Here is a 22662-nt window from a genome sequence, read left to right as displayed (position 1 = left end):
GTGGGCGTGAGACCAGCAGCCGGCTGGTCGGTCTAGGCCCTTCAAGGGCTGTAGCGCCACGGATTATTTTATAACCAATATGCAGTACTTGCATAAATTATGCTGTTTCGTCAACTGCTGAAGAATTGCAGTATACAATGAGATTCAACTTCAAGTTGTCCATCACAAATAACGATTATCGCGGAATACTGCCTTGTACTGGGAAAAAGAGCGCCCTGGCCATTGAGAAACAATAACCTGTCCCTAGATACAGACATGTTTATGGTTGAAAACGAGAACAGAAGCAGCTGATGTTTATGAAATTATAATTGCTTCCTGAATCAGAGTTATGATAACTTAAAAGGCTCTCCTAAATGACACATCAGTGTTTATGTGTGTTAGTTACAGTACCATTTTTAATGGTGGCAGCTCTTATCACTTGTGGTGAGAGCAGACTGCAGTTCCACAGGTCCGCAGATAGGCAAATCCGAGAAAGAGTTTCCAGCTGTCACGTCTAAGCAACGGCACTGAACATTCTGGTAATGATTAATCTGAAATGGGACTTCTGTCGAAAATTATTTGACGAAAATTTTTATTTTTATGTGAATATTTGAAAATATGTACAGTTTACAAAAAAAAAATTCAGAATATGTTTTTATGTGAAATAAAATTTAAAATATATGCTCAGTTGACTTTGTCCGAAACTTAAAACACAATTACGAGTTTCTATTACATTGCAAATAAAATATTTATTTACCTAAGAATCCTATTCCTAATTATTAATATTACAGTTATGACCTTTGCACGTATTAGACCTGAATTCTTGCTACGATATCTTGCCAGTGGTTTGGAGTTTCACCAGGATCACTATTTGTTGGTGTTAGTGGAGGTAAATGTAGTAGTGGTGCTGCTGTTGGTGGTAGTAGGGTCTAGTTTTAATATAATAATAATAATAATAATAATAATAATTTATTTAACCTGGCAGAGTTAAGGCCATACGGCCTTCTCTAACACTCAACCAGGAGTAAAACTGCGTTACAAAAAACACTACAAATTTACAAAGTACACTACAATTTTACACACAAAACTGAATGAGATAATAATAATAATAAAATGTAAACAACAAATAAGTAGAAATCAGACATAATATATAACATACAGAAAGAAAGAAAAAAGCATAATAAAATATGAACAACAGGTCAAAATAAATGAGACACACAATTCATTCATTCATTCATTCATTCATTCATTTTATTCCATAGATCTTACATGAGCAATGAAGCTTTAAGATGTGGAACATGTCAACATTTTACAATATTACAATTACAATTTTTACAAATTTTTATAGTTTTACAATTTAGTAATTTTCTACAATTTTTACAATGTTGTACAATTTTTTTACATTTTGGCGAGATGTAGTGAGATGAAATGAGGTCCGAGGATTCGCCAAAATATTACCCGGCATTTGCCTTTTCGGTGGGGGAAACCTCGGAAAAACCCAACCAGGTAATCAAATCAAAGGGGGTAATCAAATCAAAGGTGTTGATGCCAAGGACTCGCCATAGACCATCCGGCTTCAGTCCCACGGCTGTGGAAAACCTCGGAAGAAACCAAAGTCCAAAGGAGGATCCAACCCAAGCCCGAACGCAGCTCCGGATCAGCAGCCCAGCGAGTCTGCCGACTGAGCTACATCGATGGCTCTACTAACAGTATACAATACATAGCCAATAAGATTATTAAATTTACAAACGCAAACGATCATTCATAAGTTGAGCTATATTATAATACAAAACAATTTAATTAAATTTAAGGCATAAACAATTCAACCAATTGTGATATACAGAAATTGATAATACATATCATGCAAACTACTTCAAATTACAAACACAAACAATTTATCAGTAGAGCTATATAGATTACTATTCAATTTAAAGCATATACAATTCATCGGCCAAAAGTATACAAATATATACAATACAAAGTAGCATACTTTCATTAAGCTATACAAATTTGTGCAATTAATGTCAAGTAGATTAATTCAATTTATAATCATAAACAATTCATCAGTTGAGCTATACATATTACCATTAAATTTACAGTAGGTCTATATACAATTCATCAGTAGAGCTACACAGACTAGTAATCATTTTAAGAACATATACAATTCATCAGCCAAACTATACAAACATATACAATCAAATTAGTTCAATTTACAAACTTATTTTCGTTAAGCTATACAATTCATAAAGTATAAAAAATAAGACAATTATTGATAATAATAATAATAATAATAATAGTAATAATAATAATAAATAAGAATAGTAATAATAATGATAATAATAATACTATAGTAATAATAAAATGGTGCAGTACAAAGCATACAATGAATACAATATTTTTAAGTACATACAGTAAGGAAAATTATGATTATATATAGCTCAACTTATCACATTATAGATATATCATTATCGGAAAATATGAAAACAAAAATATAAAATAAGTTAAATATCACTAGAACATAAAAAAATGTGAATACCTGGAAACATGCAATACAACACTTGTCACAATAGTAAGTTAGTTTGGCAACTCGTCATAAGATAATTTTCTAAATTGGATTTGAAAGATTTCAATGTTCGGCAGCCCTTGACTTCAGGCGGCAGAGAGTTCCAGTGACGAGAGGTAGCAACAGTGAAAGATGAGGAATACAGAGATGATGTGCGAAGTGGAATTTCTAGTATAGATGTTTCATTAGGTCTATATCTCTGCCGGTCAGTGACGGTTAAATTTCAAGTGGCTTGTCTTAGCCGTGGGCGTCAGCGTATTAAAAAGCATTACAACCTTTTTCTTTCTCCTATTCTCCCCGCCGCAAACGTGACGTTGCACAGAGGCAGAGATAGAATGTGAGATCTGTAGCAGCATTGACAATAGCAGCGGTGGTGTCGTATGGCAGAGTCGTATTTGTGCTGGGCAAAGCCCAAGATTCCTGAGGGTTTTTCTCGGAGATCTCAGGTTTCTTCCTTCATTTCACCGTCACTCTCAATTTCAATATTCGTTGTCTTCATTTTATTAGTATTAATCCAAAATGGTGCGGCGTAATGCAGTATTGTGAACAGTGAGCACTATACTAAACAGGAGGCACCACCGCAATGCTCTTTCCTGTCTGAAAGCGTGACTGTTGGTGAGGGTATTGCTCTCTCTTTCTAACTAATGTGTTTGAATGAGTATTTCGTGAGGTTCATGTTGCACATGCGCAATAAGCAATAAAATACTGTTACTGATATCATTCACTGCGAGAGAGACAAGGACAACACTATATTAGAAAGAGATAGCAATACGCACAGGTGCTCAGCATTCGCGCCACGTTTTGAAAGCATTGAGTTGTGCCTCCTGTTTAGTATAGAGCTCACTATCAGCGTATTCCGAATCTCACAGGACCGGTGGACAACAATGACGTCACGCTGCAGCGGAATAGGAACAAAACTGCTGGAAGGATCGATGGCTGTCATGCGACTGTGTAAGTTGCTATCTGTGCTACGCTAACAAAATTTTTTGCGAAATTTCCTTACTGCCATCTCGTTCAAAGAAAAGAGATCATAAACAACTTATTTCTTGAACCGGTATTAATAACTGCTCCGTTGACATGTTCGCTCATAAGTCATTAACATATTGCTTTTACGTTGTGCTCATTACAAACAATACAGCAGAACTAAAGCAGAACACACCGCCATGACACAACAGTGCACGATGTTATTCGTCTGCTAATTCCCGCCCTATACAAGAACCAACCAAATTCACCGATGGCGTCTGATGGAGACTGCCACCACCTCTGCAAGTTGATCAGCGTATTCCGAATCTCACCGGTCCGGTGGCATCAATTACGTCACGTTGCAGCGAAATAAGGAACAAAACTGCCGGAAGGATCGATGGCTGTAATGGCGACTGTACAAGTTGTTGTCTGTGCTACGCTAGCAGAATTTTGCGAAATTTTCGTACTTCCATCTCGTTCAAAGAAAAGATAGCATAAACAATTTATTTCTTGAACCGGTAGTAATAACTGGTCCGTTGACATGTTCGCTCATAAGCCATTAACATATTGTTTTTACGTTGTCCTCATTACAAACAATACAGCAGAACTAAAGCAGAACACACCGCCATGACACGACAGTGCACGATGTCATTCGTCTGCTAATTCCCGCCCTATACAAGAACCAATCAGATTCACTGATGGCGGCTGATGGAGACTGCCACCACCTCTGCAAGTTGATGGCACCGGTGCGACACCAATGGAGCATCAATGATGTCATCGGTGGAATTCGGAACACCGTGATGCCATCGGATTGCTCACCGGTGAGATTCGGAATACGCTCATTGTGAATGGCGTAAGATGGCATCAGCTGGAGAAGGGGTAGTACACTTTCGGAAGGGTGGAAGGGTTTGGGATCTACCGGAACCTTAAGACGTACAGACTTAAATGACAGATGCCACCACACACCTGAATCACGATATTCACAAATGCGCGACCGTTCGGGCTTTAAAGATCTGCAGATTCAATAATAATAATTAATTATTACATCCTTGTCATCACCTGAAGAAATAAAAGAAAAAAAAAACATAATGACCTTCCACTCAAAATGTCGCAGAGGAAATACTCGTATCTCTAAAATTACCTCAAAATATTACTTCCGAAACGCCGCGCCGTTCCGGTTCGGTCGGCCATTGTTAAGGAAAAGAAATTTCGATGCACCTAGACGGAATGAATGCGTTGAAACCGGCTCGTGTTCCCGCTGTGGCCTCGAAGACGGCCTTCTCGTTCTGCCAATGACTCATCGCGTGATGTCAACCAGCAGCATCTTCAGCGTCGTCATGACGCTGACCAAAGGATCTCGCCACAAAATTGATATGCCACCTAACAGTTTGTGTAATGGAGATAGAATATTTACGGAGGTTTCTCCTGCACTCCTCCTCAATGCCGTCATATAATCTAACCTTCCCTCTCCCCTTGCCCACAAACCGTATTTACCACGGTTCCGGTTCCCAACTCAACGTGAAGTCATGTAGTTACGGAACTCCAGATTTCCACGGTAGTTGAGTTATTATACGCTTTGAATATTTACAGTCCTTGGCTGTTTCTTTAGCAGGTTAGTGATACTCAGCATAGTTGAAAATGCTTCGTCATTACAGTTGTCATCGGTATCATCATTTACTTTAAGGATCGGATCCCCTTCGATCCAATCCGTGCTTACAAGTATGAGCACTTTAATCACGTGCGGCTCGCGACAGGATCATCTTGGCTGTCTGCGCATGCGCGAACTTGGTTAATGAAAACATAAACAAACAAACTAATCAAACCTAATCGTCGTATATGCAAGATATGTGTAACCGGACCACGAAGGGAACGTCTTGATTTCATCTGGAATGTACACTCGAAAATAAAATCCAGGTAAGGATTACGCTGGCACTGCATGATAGGTCCACGCATGCGCCACAGCCAAACTGCTCCTGTCGCGAGCCCCTGCTCTTTAAAAATCGGTTACTTAAAGACTCTGCGTCTCCTGCACAGTTATCTGGGTTTATACTAGTTGGGTACCGTAAAAGAGGGTAAAGTCGATTAAAATTTTGCAATTTTTTAATGATATTGAGGTTATGCAATGGAGCGAAGTTCCACAGAAAATAGCATTTTGTCGTCATATCCTTCACTTATGAAGACACATTACAAGAATTGAATTACAATCTATAAAAAACTGTTTTTTTTTATTTGACTTGTGATCGAAGTTACCTGCTTAAATAGGGTAAAGTCGATCACCATTGAATTTTTAGTTTAAAATCGATGTTTAAATATTGCGGAGTAAAGTCGATCGCTGTTTATGTTTTTAAAAAACAAATTAAGTATATTACATATATTTTATTTGTTATAAGGGGTGTAAAAACAATAATAATTTTCAATATATGGCTATAGCATTATATAATGTATCTTTTGTTACTTGTGATCATACTATTCGATACAATTAGGGCTATAGGTCTCCACTGCACAATCGTGACTATGATTGCCAACTTATAAAACATAAAAACACATTTTAATACTTCACATACCAACAAACAAAGATTTAAGAATTCAAAATTTACATAGAAATACCAGCCTTCAATTATAATCTAAAATGCAATTCAGCATTGCTTAGGTTTATATCAGATGTTATTTGAAATCTTCCCCTCCTCATGTCACTTTAGAAACTACGTTGTTCCCATAGTCAGGTACAGAGGGTTGTACAAAACGTTCCTTTGGCAGTGCTTCTCTTAAGCAAAAAATTCACCATAATTTCGTCTTCCTCTTTCCCCACTATCCCATCAATATAAGCTATACTATGACACTTTTCTGTTTATAAGTGTTAGTTGGAGGTATTTCGGTGAACAATTTATTCTTCCTGCTGGTCCTATCTGTTTCGAGTAGGTCAATAGCATGATTGATTTAACCCTACAAAGGTACAAGTTTTCTTAAAATAATAAGTTTCAATACTAATATTCACGAACTGCAAAACTATTATTTCAGGATACAATCTCAACGAAAAGTACTTACGTATACGTCCTGTCTCCTTTCACTGCTGAGTATAATTTAGAGTTTGTAAGACTTTGTTTTCATTTAAGAGAAAAAGGTGAAAATAACAGTTTTAACTTCAACGGTAATTACACAGTGTTCCCATTGTTGGCATTCGCAGGCTTTTTGTTGTCCCTCTCGCTTACATTTACAATGTAAGGCAATGAAGTCAGCATAACAAAATTTTTAACAAGTAACTGAGAAAATATATAAGTTTCAATAAAAATCGCAAATGATCGATTTTACACCCACTGATTGACTTTACCCACTTCTACGGTACTGTCACTTACATCCCTGAAATATTTATTACTATATAGCTGGGTTCATGGTTAAAAGTGATACAGCACCAGCAGTATCTCGAGTAAAGAAAAGGTAGAGTAGGCCCTACTATTTGTAATAGTTGGGTCTGATCCGTGTGTGCATGTGTGAGTGATTCGGCCATTATTTGAGTACGCGAGGAAAGCATGCGAGTCACTCTCGTGACAAAATCGAATTTTTGTAAGCAGTTTCAGGCAACATAAATAAGATAATCTCATTAGGATCCGTACTTAAACTGCTGTTAAGCTAACACTGGCAGTGCTTCACATATCGAAATGTTTCCTTTGTGTAATTGTATCTGCTAATTTTATTCTCCCTCACATCTGCCCCCCCCCCGTAATATCTACATAGTGACGTAAACACAACACTATCGCCACTGTGATCGCAGCAGTCAAATTTTGGGTGATGTCCATCACTGTGGAGTAACAATATGCCTGACCGTGAAACTATAAAATTGATATGACTTATCAACTCATACGTACTATATCTTTCTCTGTTATTAATTTGTTGTTTGTGTAATTACTATGCTTAATATAGTTAATTACTCAACACTATCATTTATTTCTTAGTGTAGCGTATATTTTTAAGTTGAGCACATTACCTACTTGAATCTATATATTGATGGCCTAGATCTAATACCATGTATGTGATTTTTCCAAAATTTTCAGGAGAGACATAAAACTGTCTATTATTTATATATTCTCTCTATTTGAACCACTGAAAACCACAATAGTCCACACCTGTGAAGTAACGCTCAGCGCGTCTGGCTGCGAAACCAGGTGGCCCGGGTTCGAATCCCGGTCGGGGCAAGTTACCTGGTTGAGGTTATTTTCCGGGGTTTTCCCTCAACCCAATACGAGAAAATGCTGGGTAACTTTCGGTGATGGACCCCGGACTCATTTCACCGGCATTATCACATTCATATCATTCAGATGCTAAATAACCAAGATGTTGATACAGCGTCGTAAAATAACCCAATAAAATAAATAAAACCACAATAACCTGTAAGAATGTAGTATTCTTACTGATCATTGTACTTTTCAGTGGTTCAAATACATAGAATATATAAATAATAAACAATGTTATGTCTCTCCTGAACATTTTGGAAAAATCACATACTGTACGTGGTCTTAGATCTGGGCCATCGATATGCTATTACTCTATTGTAAAATCATTTTGTTTTATCTTTTTCAGTTTACTGTAATATATTTGATATTATTTGTGATGGTTAGTTCTATATGATTCAGAGCTGGGCAGCAAGAGCAGATTCTACTCTCTCACGGGGAGCCATATGATTTCTCTTCATCCCCTTTCTTCCCCGCCAAACACTGCGCAGCGTTGATTCAGTGGTGGATGAATATTAAGCATCCCCGTTTAGAGTCTAGATCCGCTCTCAATGCCCAGCCCTGATATAATTGGAAAATAAGGCTTGAAGGCCTTAACTTTATCAGACGAATTAATAAAATAAATGATGAATAATTATATACTTTATTCAGTGCTTTATTGACATCAGACGTATTGTCACTGGATAGTGGCAATAAAAATAATGTCAGAAAATTGTAAAATAGTAGTATTTTATAATTATTTGTTACAAATCGTTTGTTTGCCAATTCCAGGAATCGAGTTTGAAGGTATCTTTGATATATGTTGCAGAAATCATGGGCCTGTCTGGATCCAGATCTCTGTACCGCATGCTGTGCCTGATAGTACTGTGGGGCCTCATCGTTCTGGCCGTGTTTCACCTGAGAAGTCACGAAGTAGAGGGCCCAAACACGGGATCAGCAAGCAATTCTGTAAACAGCCGCCTTCTCCTGCAGAAGCTGGGCGATCCTCGTACACCGCACACCGAGGCAACAGCCAGTACCAGCCCTGCCACTCTATCTGCTGTACACTTGCTGCTAGATCTCGAGCCAAGTGTCGACAAGTCGCCAATTCTCTCTGAGGCGATGATTGTGGAGGAAGTGCAGAAGAAGCTCCCAAGTCTTCCCATCGCATACTGGAATCGACACAAGAACAAGCCTATGTTTTATAAGAATGAAAGTTGTGCCAAGTATCCTAGCATATTCGATCTTGAATTTAATAACATTTATTGGCAAAACCTTCACACTAGTAATGGTACATTTCAATTATTCGGTGCTTATTATGACGTTCGACAATATAGCAAGATAGGTCCAGCTGTTAGAATCCTTGGAATGATTAACCGGATCGAACCTACAGTAAAGACGTACTGCCAATTTTGGTTTGAATCCCAAAAGGAGCCTGTATTTATGAAAGTGATGGAATATAAGTACATTTGGTATCGGAAATGGGGGAATTATAAACAAGGGATTTATCAGCCCTACCTCATTGCTTGCCAGATTCCAGCAAAATATCATAAAATAGTACCAGCCTCAGTTTCCATAGTCGAGAAACCCTGTGATACAGCAACAAACAACCTCCGCGTTGTTTACAATAAACCTGAGAAGAAGAAGAAGTTTGCAGTATGTGTAAAGGGTTTGGACTTCCTTCACGAAGATCTTTCTGTACGCTTAGTGGAGTGGATTGAGCTCCTGGGAATACTTGGTGCGGAAAAAGTGTTTTTCTATGAATTGCAAGTTCATCCTAACATTTCGAAAGTTCTCCAATACTACCAGAAGCTAGATCGAGTAGAAGTTACACCCCTGACCCTACCTGGTGGTCAGCCCAATGTTCCTGGATTCCAGCACATGTACCTTGTGAAGAAGTGGAATAACAAGCGTCAGAATGAGCTGATTCCTTATAATGATTGCCTCTACAAGAATCTTTACACGTACGAGTATATAGCGCTACTAGATATTGACGAAGTAATAATGCCAGTGAATACCATGTCTTGGAAAGAGCTTATGGACATCGTCCTGCCCAAGGCTATCGCTGCAAAAAATGATACTCAGGCTTCTTACAATGTGCGTAATGTTTATTTCTTAGATGATCTCATCCAAGTACATGGTTGGTTCAGAGATATTCCACGCTACATGCACATGTTGCAGCATGTGTACCGGAGCAAGAACTTCACGAAACCAAACCAATATGTTAAGTGTTTTCACAACCCAGAAAGGGCTCTGACATTACACAATCACTTTCCTCTGGCTTGTCTGGGAGGAGCCTGTTCATCGTACTCCATCAACACGACTGATGCACAGCTGCAACATTATCGGGCCGACTGTGTTCGGACTCTGAAGAAGTCTTGTGTCGAATTCCGTCAAAACAGTGTTGTCGATACAACTATCTGGAAATTCAAAGAAAAATTAATTGCACGGACCACTGATACCCTCAAAAAACTTGGATTTTTTGGTTCACGTGATGTTCGAGCACATATAAAATCAGAAACAGTGAAGTGACTCTAGGAAAAACTGAAACAAATTGAATGGTATATTGCGAATGTTGTCGGACCTAAAAAATGACAACTCCAATGCTCACATTTATAGAACAAAATACGGACTTGCACATTGTCATTGATGGGCTCTTGGTGAATATTTTGTTCACTGATAGGTATCATGAAAAGAGAGTCAAAACACGAATGTTGCCTGGCAGTTTAAAAAGCGACTGAGTAGAAAATAGGTATACTTGTGAAAAAAAATGACGAATTATTGGAGGAATAAAATAAGTTAATTTCAATGAAATTGCATAACAGTGAATACAGTGTTTGTATGAGAAGTGTACTTTTCAAGGTAATCGTTGTGGTTAGGCTTCATATTTCCTACATAATATCGAGAATTTCTAATCTAATAGTCGGTAGAGAGTATAATTTGAGTTTATAATAATCTTAGCGTGCCAATTTATATACTACTAGACTTTTGATTATGTTGGAAACTTGACTGAAATACGGTATTCATGTTAGCATTCAGAGTAAGCACAGAGTAGGCCTATTAAACGCAGATTACGATAGGTACCAAATTTATAATATGAGATATTATTAAAGTTGAAGAAAATAGAGAAAGGTGTTTAAATGTAATAATACTTGTTAATGCAGATTGTTAACTGTTTGTTGTTTGGTGTTAAACTTATTCAAATTCATATTTTCTAATTTAAAAATTTAGCAGATCACTGCAGAAGAATATTATAGAAGAGCAATCAGTAATATATTCCATCTTTTCTGCAGTAAAATCGATATGAAGTTTTTTTGATGATTATTTGATACTTTAACTGTAAATATAACTCTGTTAACACACACTACAAGGCTATTCTTCAATAGTGATACAACTTTTTGATGTAGAGGAAGTTATTTGCTTTCCTTCTTGTTTGCTTATTTTTTTTATTAATCTGTGAGGGAAAAAAAATGGCAATCAAATTTTGTACTGTGGGTGTAAGTAAATGCCTTGTTTTATATTATGTGCATGACTGTATGTTTAAAATTGAACAATACCGGTACTATAGAACTACTGTTTCCTTTACTCAAGATTATTTTGCTATGTTGTGATGATATTGGGGTAAATATTCCGAATAAGAGATCAGTGACAACAATTATAGTTAACTAGATTAAATTCAATAATTAATTATTCTAAATGCTTTGCTGTGTGACATAAATCATGTTTCTATTTCCTCTATTCTTTCTTTTTAATTCCTCGTATTCATAACATTTCATTCTACTCTGCATGTTTTGGCTGTGCTTTCTTCACTGTCTTCCCCTTCCTCTCTTGTCATATACTGTATTTTATCTTTAATATATGAACAAACAGTTTGTAATATCTGATTATATGATCAGTAAATTTTATTTTTCTTTCCTCTAATTTCTTCATTAATGTTACATTTTCATTTACTTTTATTAAAACGTCAATATTTGACAACTTTTCTCTCCAGCTTAGTTTTAATTTTCTGCACCAGATCGATATTTCCATAACTTCTAAACAATTAGTTTCGAGGCTAAGTTAGGTTAGATTGCATTACATTAGGTAAGGTAAGGTAATAATTCACTCCAGAAAATAGTTTTAAGAAATCTTTTTCTTATTTGGATATTTGTGGTGGCAGATTCACAATTATTATTTTTTATTAATGGAGGCTTTTTTACCGGTACATAAAGTAGTTCTTTTAATTTCAAATATGACTCTGTTGTTATTTATAATTAAACTGCCTAGGTAACAGAACTGATTAACCTCTTGTAATTTAACATTTCCAATTTTTATGTTGGCAGGAATGTTCGGCATTTTACTCACCACAAAAAATTTAGCTTTCTTCTTAACAAAGGCTGACCATACTATGTTCCGGTTTGAAAGTCCCCTTTCCGGTGTCCCGACCAGTTTGTAAATTGTCCCGGGAAAATGTAATAAAGACTGAATCAGGTCAGGAAGGGAATTCTTCTTCTTCATATTCTTCTTCCCACTCCCCCACCTACTCTTCCTCCCCCCTCCTCCTACTACTATTACTACTACACATTATCGTGAGTGGGTGGAAAGTTTAAAAAAAAAAAAAAAAAGTTTATAAAAATATGGATGCTGTTTTCAACTCTAGGATATGTGCAATCGAGCTGCATCAGGACTACTTCGATTTTGACTAGACCATTACTAACTATGCAACTATGCGGACTCAGAATCTAGGCGTGGAAATCACTTTTCCATGACATAATGTCTTTTAGGTATTTTTTTTACTGTAGCGTTACCATGTTAAGATACAAATGTATTTACATTCTTGGGTCCTAGACGAGTCATAAAAATCGTAAATAAAAAAAAAATGAGTTCCAATGTAACATTCACACCCAAAATAAGGGTCGAAAGTTGTTGTGAAAGTGGGGGCCGGCAGACAGATGCCAGCAGGCAGGATCATTTCCGTGTCTTTCCTTACTGATCACAGAGAAAAAGCGCGTTTTTGTAAGGTCGAATCAGTGACAAGTTAGATTAGGTTAGTTTAGGCTTTTACTATGTCTTACATATACTCACAATTGTCTAAGTGTGTGTGCTTTCTTCCAAGGCATATTAATAGCCTAAACTAACCTAACCTAACACTGATTCGACCTTACGAAAACTCGCCTTTTCTCTGTGAATCAGTAAGGAAACACACTGAAATGAGATGCATATGCTGTCGCCCTGTCGCCTACCACTTCCACCTCGCTTGAGTGAACCTGTCTGCCCACACCTTTTCATCAGCCACCAATTTCACAGCAACTTTCGAACTTATTTTCGATGTGAAATTGGCGTTGGCACTCAGTTTTTTTTTTTTTTTTTTTTTTTTTCGTATACGATACGTATGACTTGACTACAACCCAATGATGTGAAGAATACATTTGTCTTAATGTGGTAACGGTATAGTAAAGAATTACCGTCTTTTGCGTCTACAATGCTGTCCGACCATTCTAGTAGTGATTCCAGTCCTGTTCATGTGTGCCAAGAGTTTTGCTTTTGTTATAATTCTGCTTTGTTTCTATTCCTTTCATGCATAAGTTCACCAATAAACTACAAAAGAAATTTTCTTTTCTTTAAAGATATTGTAATGAAGTTGATAGGGTGCGATGCGATCATTGTTTCTCAGTTTTCTCTGTAACACATGGTGGGTGGTCAGACTTAAAGACCACTTAAAAAGTGCTAAGCATTAGGCTGGTTTGTCAGCTGTAGAGGGTTGTTCTTCATTATTTACCTATTTAAAAAACAATGATCCTGCAGAACAGGACCTAGCAATCACAGCTAAAGTAACAACATTGCATTCCAGTCCACTTCACAACCTATGATTGTTCTAAACTGAATTTGCAATTTTTGAGCCAAAATTTGCACTTGCCAAAACAAAATGTTAGCCTATCGTCTTGAACATAATTGGACACATGACAATTGTTGAACTCTACAATAATTAAGAGACATGTAATTTTGTCACAATTACAAAGACACAACACAACAAATAGGAATACTGATACTGAAAATTGGTGAGAAAATGAACAAATGTGGGCCTAAGCATAATTAAATGATAAGCACGGGAGAATACTACATTCTAGACGATCTTTTAGTAATAAATTATTTACTGGAAGATGGATAAGTTAGCTATTTTCAGGATTAAAGCTTGACTGCAAATTAATCTTGAGTAAGCACCGGTATTGCATAATACATCTGACAAGAGGTGTAGCCTATGTTTAAATCTTATGTCTGACCACTTATCCCACTTATTGTGGTAGCTAGCCAACTGCATTCTTAATGGACCTCATTACCTCCAAGAAGTACCGTAAGTGTGTGTTTGTGTAAAACTTTGACTCTCTCTCTTCATTGATTCTCACTTTGCCCATACTCTGACAATGTTAGTTTTCTTTCACTACTTCAGTAGCAGCTGTTAGTAGTATTGGTATATACAGCCGCCTCTGGACTAGTGTGAAAAAGATGAAATAGACTACAGAATTTCCTAATAATACATATAGCCACAAAGGTTGAGAAAATAATATTGTAGACATGTTTGTTTTTGTGTGAATACAAGAGTTCTTTGGTTAAAACTTACGAATAAGTGGAGTGTGAAATATGGTGAGTTCTTTGCTCATAATAATGAATACCTAATTATATTTGGTTGTAACATAACTCCCAAATATAAAGAAGCAAAAATGCAAGAATTCTGTATAAACAAAATAAACTATAATGCATAATTTATTTTCAATACACAACTTATGCACAGTGCATAATTGATATATGTGAGTACGGCAATGGATATGGATTTTATTTTCTCAGTTTCATGCTTAAAAGCTCAATTTGAGGTGTTACACATATTGTGTGAAATATTATTTTTGTCAATTATTTTATTTCTTTTGTCATTGTCGTGGTTGAGTAGGGTGCTGTTTGAAATAAGCGTATTATAACCGTAGATATATTTTTGTGCAGTTACGCAATTCTTTGCTTCTCTGTGTATTATTACCTACATTACTACGAATAGAGCAAATACGGTTTGCTTCTCTTTAGCAGTAATATACATATCTTGCTTATATTTATAGGTATCCCTCCCTCCACTGCAAGGTTCACATAGTAGAAGCTGTGACAATAATATCCAAGGGGAAATTTTCAAATAACGAGAGTAAGAATGGATGAGTGTACAATAACTAGGTGCTAATAATTTCTTTTCACTGTGTCATTGGTAAAGTAATTTTTTTTTTTTTTTTTGTATTTTTGTTTAAATGTTTTAATCTCTAAATTCCATTGTTGACATGATTTAATCTAGTATAAAAAATTGTCCTAATTCAGAAATTTCGTTCAGTGTAATTAATGTTTCAACAGTTAAACACTCATATTGACAACTTCATAACGTTACAGTAGTTGATAATTTTTTATTTTTCTTCTGGAATGGTAATTTACGTGTCATTATGATTTGTAATTCTTTGCTGCATGTTACAGAGTTACAACAGTTTATGAAACAAAATAAACAAATAGTCGGTAATTTGCTTTCAGATCGAACTAAATTAATATATCATAGGTTTATATATCTGCAGAATTTCAGGAATTTATCATCTACTGCAGTGGTTTAAACTTAAATATAATGTATATATTTCTACAACCCTCTTCATAGTTATCACCTCTATTTCCTTTACTCTCTGAAGCAGTTTAGTTTGTGGATCACACAACGTATATTAAAAAAAATACGTGTTTTATTTGCTTGGTATTATTTTTTTTAATTCTTAAATACACATTGTCAAAACTCCTACCATATTCAGATCATTTTGCTTTTACTTGTGTAATTTTGAAGTAGTTCGTAAAGAATTTAATACCAAACATAATTCTTAAGCCTAAGTAGCTTTTTTAGTGCTGTCAACCAGGGGTATCATTTCAGGTTTGCATACTTGACCCCCCCCCCCCCATTTCCTTTAAAATTAACTGTTTTCCATACCATAAACTGGGGTAAATTTGACCGACCATTTATATATATATACACACCAGGTATTTCAGACCAACCGTATCAGCCTTTTTTTCTCGAAAACTATATGATACTGGTTGTTCATAAAAAAAAAATTTTGATAACCAAAACCTATGTAAAGAATCGATTGGTGGCAGTACCATTTCCCATAACAAACCGGAAGTAGGGGTACCTATGGTCAACTTCGAAATTTCAAATGAGAACATGGGTCATTGAAGGTACCATTGGAAACTACTTTTAAAAAGAAACAACTTTTACAGAAACTTTTTTTTTTCTAACTTTTGTTTACTCACAAAGCAACAAAAATGGTATTTTCTGAGAAATATTGTATGTTGTTTATGTACGTACACTTTTTATAGTAAGTGTTCAAAATATCCGCCACCCTGTGCTAAACAATGTTCTGATCTCCTCCTAACATCCATGATTGCACGGAGACCTTCAGCACAGCTGAGAGACATACAGGCTTCTCTAATTCTTTGTTTCATATCTTCTCTAGTTTTGGATGCATCTGGTAGAATATACTCATAAAGAAAGATCATTATTTTTCTCCATTTCTTGAGAACTTTTTTGTTACTTTAAGTCGCAAATAGGGCTGACATCGTTTATCTATTGTTTTGTTTTATAGTCCAGTTTACTCCCATTTTACACTAAATTTTCAGTTTCCAAATACAGACCTAGTTTTTTTAACTTATCATACTTGTACAATACGTAATTTACATACACTTGCTGTTAATATGACATTGGTGCGAAGAAATAGACACACATATTTTCCTTGAGAAACAAATTTTAATTTAATTTAACAAAAGAAATTGCATTTTTATTTACAATGGACTAGGTAACAACTACTGATGTAGTGATCGGTAACAGCTTAGTTTCATTTGGGAAAGTCATTAACTAGCTCGTATTTTATTCCTTAATAATTTATAAAAAGTGGAATCTTTTAATATTTAAAGTACAGTTTTTACATTTTTTCCTTTAGTAGTACTGTACTACTCAATTATTATTTTTTAAATCTTAAACTTGGGGGTGGGTAGGGCTAATTTCCCCCTGCTCCACTAAATGACGCCTCAGCTGCCATCAGTTCCTTTAACATTTCATATAACTTGAATTTCTCAGCTTCCTCACCTACAGTTACTGTACACAAAGTTATGTCGTCACATCCTTTTAAGATCAAAACCAGTATTCAATTGTACAAGAAGTGAAGCTAATACTCTTTCAATTGCTGGTAAAAGATACCGTATATAGAAATTAAAAACCTTTCGAAAGTTGGACATACCTTCGTCTTCTGTAGAAATGGTGAGAAGCATATTCCACACTTCAATGTCATTACAAATGGCTAAATCCATGTGAGTGTTTTGATTTAGGCATTTGTAGCTACCCAAAATCCTTAGCTTTCTGTTCATTTGAAGACGAAGTCAGGTAAACTTTCGAAATGATCAAGATTTTTGTATACTCTACCAGCCAGCTATGAAAAAATTTCAGGCTACAATATTTCTTAATAATTCAGCATTACTTTCTCCCTCAATGATACCTATTTCATTTTATATTTTAAGTTTTCGTCACGTGTAAGAGATGTTAGTAAATTGTGATTGTGCTATGTGCAATAAAAATTGAAGGGTTCACGGAAAGAACATGCTAAGCCACTTTTCTTACATTTTACAAGGAAGTGTTTCTTAACTTCACTACACTCGTAGTTCATAATTAGTTTACGTCTCATTTAGTTTAAGTTATCATGCTGCAACGCAGGCTTTTTTCTTTCTTGATTTACTAGAAAGTTGGTTCACTTTATGAGCCAGCAGTTGGGACCAAAAAACAAAAATAAACAAAAAGTGACTCAGCTTTTTCTTTCTGTGAACCCTTCAATTCGTGTACAGTAACTGTAGGTGAGGAAGCAGAGAAATTCAAGTTATATGAAATGTTAAAGGAACTGAACAGCAAAATAGTAAAAACATAATCTGAACCATTACAACAATACCAATGGCAGACTATTTTTACGAAGGGAATGACATAAGAATAATAAAATACTGATAACAAAATACATCAAGTGGAGTCTTAATTCAAGCTTAACTTTTACTATACAAGTAAATAACGCGTATGTTGCGAAAATGAGAAATACTGAAGAAGTAAATTTGGAATTAATGCTTTCAAATTTCTTTTATCCATTGCCATTATTTATTTACAAAGCAGCTTCTTATGATGACAAGTACACTGTTAGCGTAATATTTATTATTTTATAAATGGATAATTAGTTGTAATTTGTTGTCCTGAAGTACCCGGTGCTCTGAATCTAGTAAATATTCTATTCCTTACTAGTAACTGAATTTAAAAACATCACATTAACTTTAAGGTTATTTGATTTCGAAGTAGTATAGAAATTTCCTAGGTGTCACTTCATTTTCATAAAATATACGTAACAAATTTCATTCATATAAAAGTATGGAAATTGTAGTATAATTTTTTTTTCAGTTTATTTAATTTTCCAATTGAAGATTACTAATACATGTGTTGCAGAAAGTGAAACTTGGCTTTTAGCTATATGATGAGAAAGCATCATGTAAGCCTATCTTGGTTTTGCAAAATCTAATTAACTTCATTTAATTAAGGTTATAAATAAATGTAAACAGCAACATCAAAACTTACCGTGGTATTCATATTGTATGGCACAAAAAAAAAAATGTTATCAGTTTCTCGTTGTCCATACAGAAGTTCAAATTTAAGTTACTTTTCTCTTAACATATAAATGCTCCTTACTGAAAATGAAACGATTTTCACCAGGTGATTCCTCACCTGTAAATACCACTTCTTGCCAAACTGTTATGTTTAGTTTTAACCTACAGCATTCCTTACCGATAGGCCTACTATAACTAAAATCCGTGCTGAAGGTGAGAGAAAGATTTACTTTTCCACAGAATAACGCCTTAAAATTTTATTACTGTTAAGTATGCATCAGACGTAGAAGAAACATGCGACTACTTACCTTCAGAAAACGTATTTTTCAAATACTTTTCTCATATTTGGTTTTCGGATTTGAGGATACAAAAATGTATATTTGTCACAGCTTCTCTGAATCAGGCACTGGTAGTGCAGGTGAAGTGAAGGAAAATTTATATATAGTGAAATTAAGGAAGATTATGTCTTGATTTATTAATTTTTATGGATAAATTATCGAGATTCTGTATAAAATAGAAAGAACTTTTTCATTTTTATTTATACTGTTTAAATAGAAGTACTACTTCCACATTTATCTTCATAATATGTTAGGTAAAATTGTTAAATCTTTTTCAACCATCGCCTTATTTCACACAAGGTTAAGTTTGGTTAGAGTTGGTTTCACAGACCTAGTAAAATTTATCGCTCATACTTGTTGGTGCTCTGTGAATGAAACAAGAAAGTGTAGTTTTGAGCATAAGATGCCACACCAAAGACTTGGAATTTTAAATATTAGATTAACCCCTCACTCCGAATTGCTGTATGCATGTACGCAGCTCTCTGGGGTAGTTCTGTAGCAGTTTTATATACCTGTGTACACATTATGTACGATTGCACAAAACTGGCCACAGTTCTCAATCTCTTGGAGATATTTTCATGCTGTTTTCTTCAAGTGTATTGCAGAGAGTCTAGTTTTTACTGCCATATGATTATATTATGTTTAACCACTTTGAAAATAAAAATAAAAAATGACGTCATGTAAATTTAATTCTGCTAGAGGATTTAAATACTGCTTCAGCACTTTGCACCGGGACTTTTAAATACCAGGTTGAGGGGTTAATCTGAGATTAATTTAAGCACCTTATTCTTGTCACTCAACTCTGAAAGAGTTGTATAAGATATACAAAGCATGCAGCTAAGTTCCTGCCCATGACACTGACTTCTGCCTGTGATTTTGTATAGAAAAATGTTCTCTTTACAAACAGAGTTCCACAATCATCTCTAGTTCTGTCATACCAATCATAGTTATTAAGAGGATTGTGAATAATTTCACAGTACCGGTATATGAAAATATGAAGTGTATTACACCTAGACTTTGAAGGTTTACACATAAAAGTGGTTAGGGGTGCCTAAATTGCACTTCAGAATATGAAAATACAGACGAGTAAAGATCCTAAAGCTGTGTGGTTTGTGTACACTAATACTCTGAGAGTCTTTCGGAGCACTTAATGACAGTTTATTATTCATATGTATATAGTTTTAAATTTTGTAGTATGACTATCAATTTTTCCAAGATTTTATTCTGATGTTTTTTATTTTTGTTGGAAAAAAATTATTCGTAGTCTGAGAAAGAACTATCATGACACGTTGTGACATTGAAATCAGTAATGTAACAAGAAAATATTTCTTGCCTTTATTGATATAGCTGTGCATTGCACGTTTTGAATTTTGGTGTTGTAACGTACACAGATTCACTGAAACAATTTCACCATTTGTTAAAACATTTGGTATTTATAATTTTGGTGTATGATGATTAGGCTTCTTGAAACGTGTATTAAGAGAACATGGTTGGTCCTATTATTTTACTGAATTGTGACAGACTTCTCAAATATTCCAGATGTCTATGTTGGACATTCTTCTTTATAATATATTTTTCAGATATAAATTCTTGGGGTGTGAAAAATGCAATCCCTGATTAGGTCGCAATCTCTCAGTGCTTCAAACAATTAAATCTGAAAATCTTAATAAATTACGAATTTAAAAAGAAAGAAAGAAAACTAATAATGACAAAAAATGCATTTATACTAACAAGGGCAAAATTATATAGTAAGCAATACACAATTTTACCAGAGTGAATATGGTTGTTTAATGATTTGCGTATATACTGTTCCAGATATTCAAATCATTCAAGTGCACTATGTTTAATGATTACCCCTATATTATGAATAAGAAAATGTCATGTACTTATCTGAAGTGCTATGAACAACACCAATGAAATCCAGGAAAGAATTTCTTCTGTTCTAAGAAACTCAATATTACTACCGAAAATAATTATTAAAAAAAAAATGTTTATTCTGAAATCCTGACCATTATTAACAGAAAGTATTCACAATTACTCCTCTGTATAATTATAACATGAAGCACTTAGATCTATGAAGGCCTAAGCCAATGAAAAGTGATTAAAATAAGTTAGTATGAATTTTATCCACCGCAAATAATAAAGCTAGTGTAACAAAGAATATTAGTTTTGTTATGGAAGGAAAAAGAAAAGTTGTATACTTGAATTTAAAATATTGTAAACATTTTCGTTAAACTTTCTAATTTGTGGGGTTTGTGAGTACAAAGGTACACACTGTATCTCAATTTCTGCAATGATTACTCCGTTTGTACAACAGATGATGATGATGATGATGATGATGATGATGATGACGACGACGATGACTGAACCTTACTTTGCTAAGAGTGTTGTGTGTGCCAAAGTGTGCGATGTATTGGAAGTTAACTAAATTATTTTTTAAGAAGTAAATTGATCTATGTGTTATGTTGCTAGGAATATTATATACTGTATGTTACCCATACATGTTTCAAAATGCGTTTTGTTTGGCATTGTTGTAATACATATCAAGAAATGGAGGTGTGATAATTTCGGTAATTATTTGAGATGTAAGCTGTTATACTGTATAAGAAGGGGCATATCTCAGAAATATTTTTTGTTCCAACATTAGTAGATTCAGATAACATGTACGTACATATAGATATTTATATATAATTCAGATTGGTATGCAGTTCTTCTATACATGTACCTTTAATTACAATGCCTAGCACTGATAATTGTTGTATACCATGTTCTAGGTTGTGCATACTGTATATCAATCTATATAATTTGCTACTTTATTTCCGTGCACAATGTTGATTTCCTCTTGTTGTTTCCGTCCATAATAAAATCTTTCCAGTGCTGAAATGCATTTATTATGTGTAATAAATTCAATAATATGAATTCTTTTATTCAGTGTCACATCTAAAAGTGTGTAAAATGCAGTTTAAGAAATGTTTGTGTTTTTTACCAACTTGTTGTATTTTCGAAATATTCTACAATTGCACCTGGTTAATGCTGAAATTTCCTAATTTTAATTAATTTACTTGTTTTTCTCCTATTATATTCTGTGATTCTTAGAAAGAAATTTGTTGCAACAGTTGCCAATAATTTCGTGTAATTAATTAAAATTCTGCAAAGACATTGAAAATAAACAATTATCTAAAAATATTCCTGATACAATTTATCATTTACCTTTATGAAGTGTACTTCACCATTGATGTCAGTTATGGTAGGTATGATATGATTTTACTTGTCATACTAGTGATTTCAAGGTTTCTACAAGTGTATGTCAAGTGCATGCACGCATGTGTATGCATGCATGCGTGCATGCGACAGAGTAACTTGACATGAAGTTTTCAGGCAGGACATACATAGATAGACCATGCTTACAATTGGGGTTTTGGAAAATGCATTGCGGTGACGGTAGTAGTAGTCATAATTCTAGTTAGTGTTTTCTTTTTATCTTGGTTATTTAATGATGCCAAACAACGACGAGATTATACAAATCTGGCTTTCAGGTAGTAGCTCCCTGTAAAGCAGGTTTGAATAATTTCAAGGAAAAATTGTTCCGGGACCGGGTATTGAAATTATTCAAACCTGCTTTACAGGGAGCTACTACCTGAAAGCCAGATTTGTATAACACATTTGTTACTGGAGGTACGTTAACAGAAAGCCACAGTTTAAGTCACACAATTATTTGTGTGCACTCATAGTTGAGTTCTGGCATCTTGTCAGCTCATTTGAGTCATGTATGTATGTATTTATTCACACTACAGTGGGTATATACCTGGTGGCAGTGGTAACTAATTACACTCAATAATGACAATAATAAACTTATTAATTAAAAATACAATTAATAATAATACTAATAATTAATACTAACAATAATAATAATAATAATAATAATAATAATAATAATAATACCAATAAT

At 34.7% G+C, this 22662-nt stretch overlaps 1 protein-coding gene across 4 annotated transcripts in view; it reads left to right on the top strand.

The window, feature by feature from the left end:
• Positions 1 to 21899, top strand: part of LOC138707618 (uncharacterized) — a 455678-nt gene extending 433779 nt beyond the window's left edge. For all 4 annotated transcript variants that reach the window (XM_069837282.1, XM_069837281.1, XM_069837280.1 and 1 more), the window contains one exon: positions 8540 to 21899. In XM_069837282.1, coding sequence (XP_069693383.1) covers positions 8545 to 10242 — 1698 coding nt within the window. In that variant the 5' untranslated portion in view covers positions 8540 to 8544 and the 3' untranslated portion in view covers positions 10243 to 21899. The remainder of the gene's footprint in view (positions 1 to 8539) is intronic.
• Positions 21900 to 22662: the final 763 nt, after the last annotated feature.

Source organism: Periplaneta americana, chromosome 10 (assembly GCF_040183065.1).
Source record: "Periplaneta americana isolate PAMFEO1 chromosome 10, P.americana_PAMFEO1_priV1, whole genome shotgun sequence".
NCBI classification, from domain to species: Eukaryota; Metazoa; Arthropoda; class Insecta; order Blattodea; family Blattidae; genus Periplaneta; species Periplaneta americana.
Note: the sequence above shows the minus strand (reverse complement) of the source record. Positions and strands in the feature narration are given on the sequence as shown.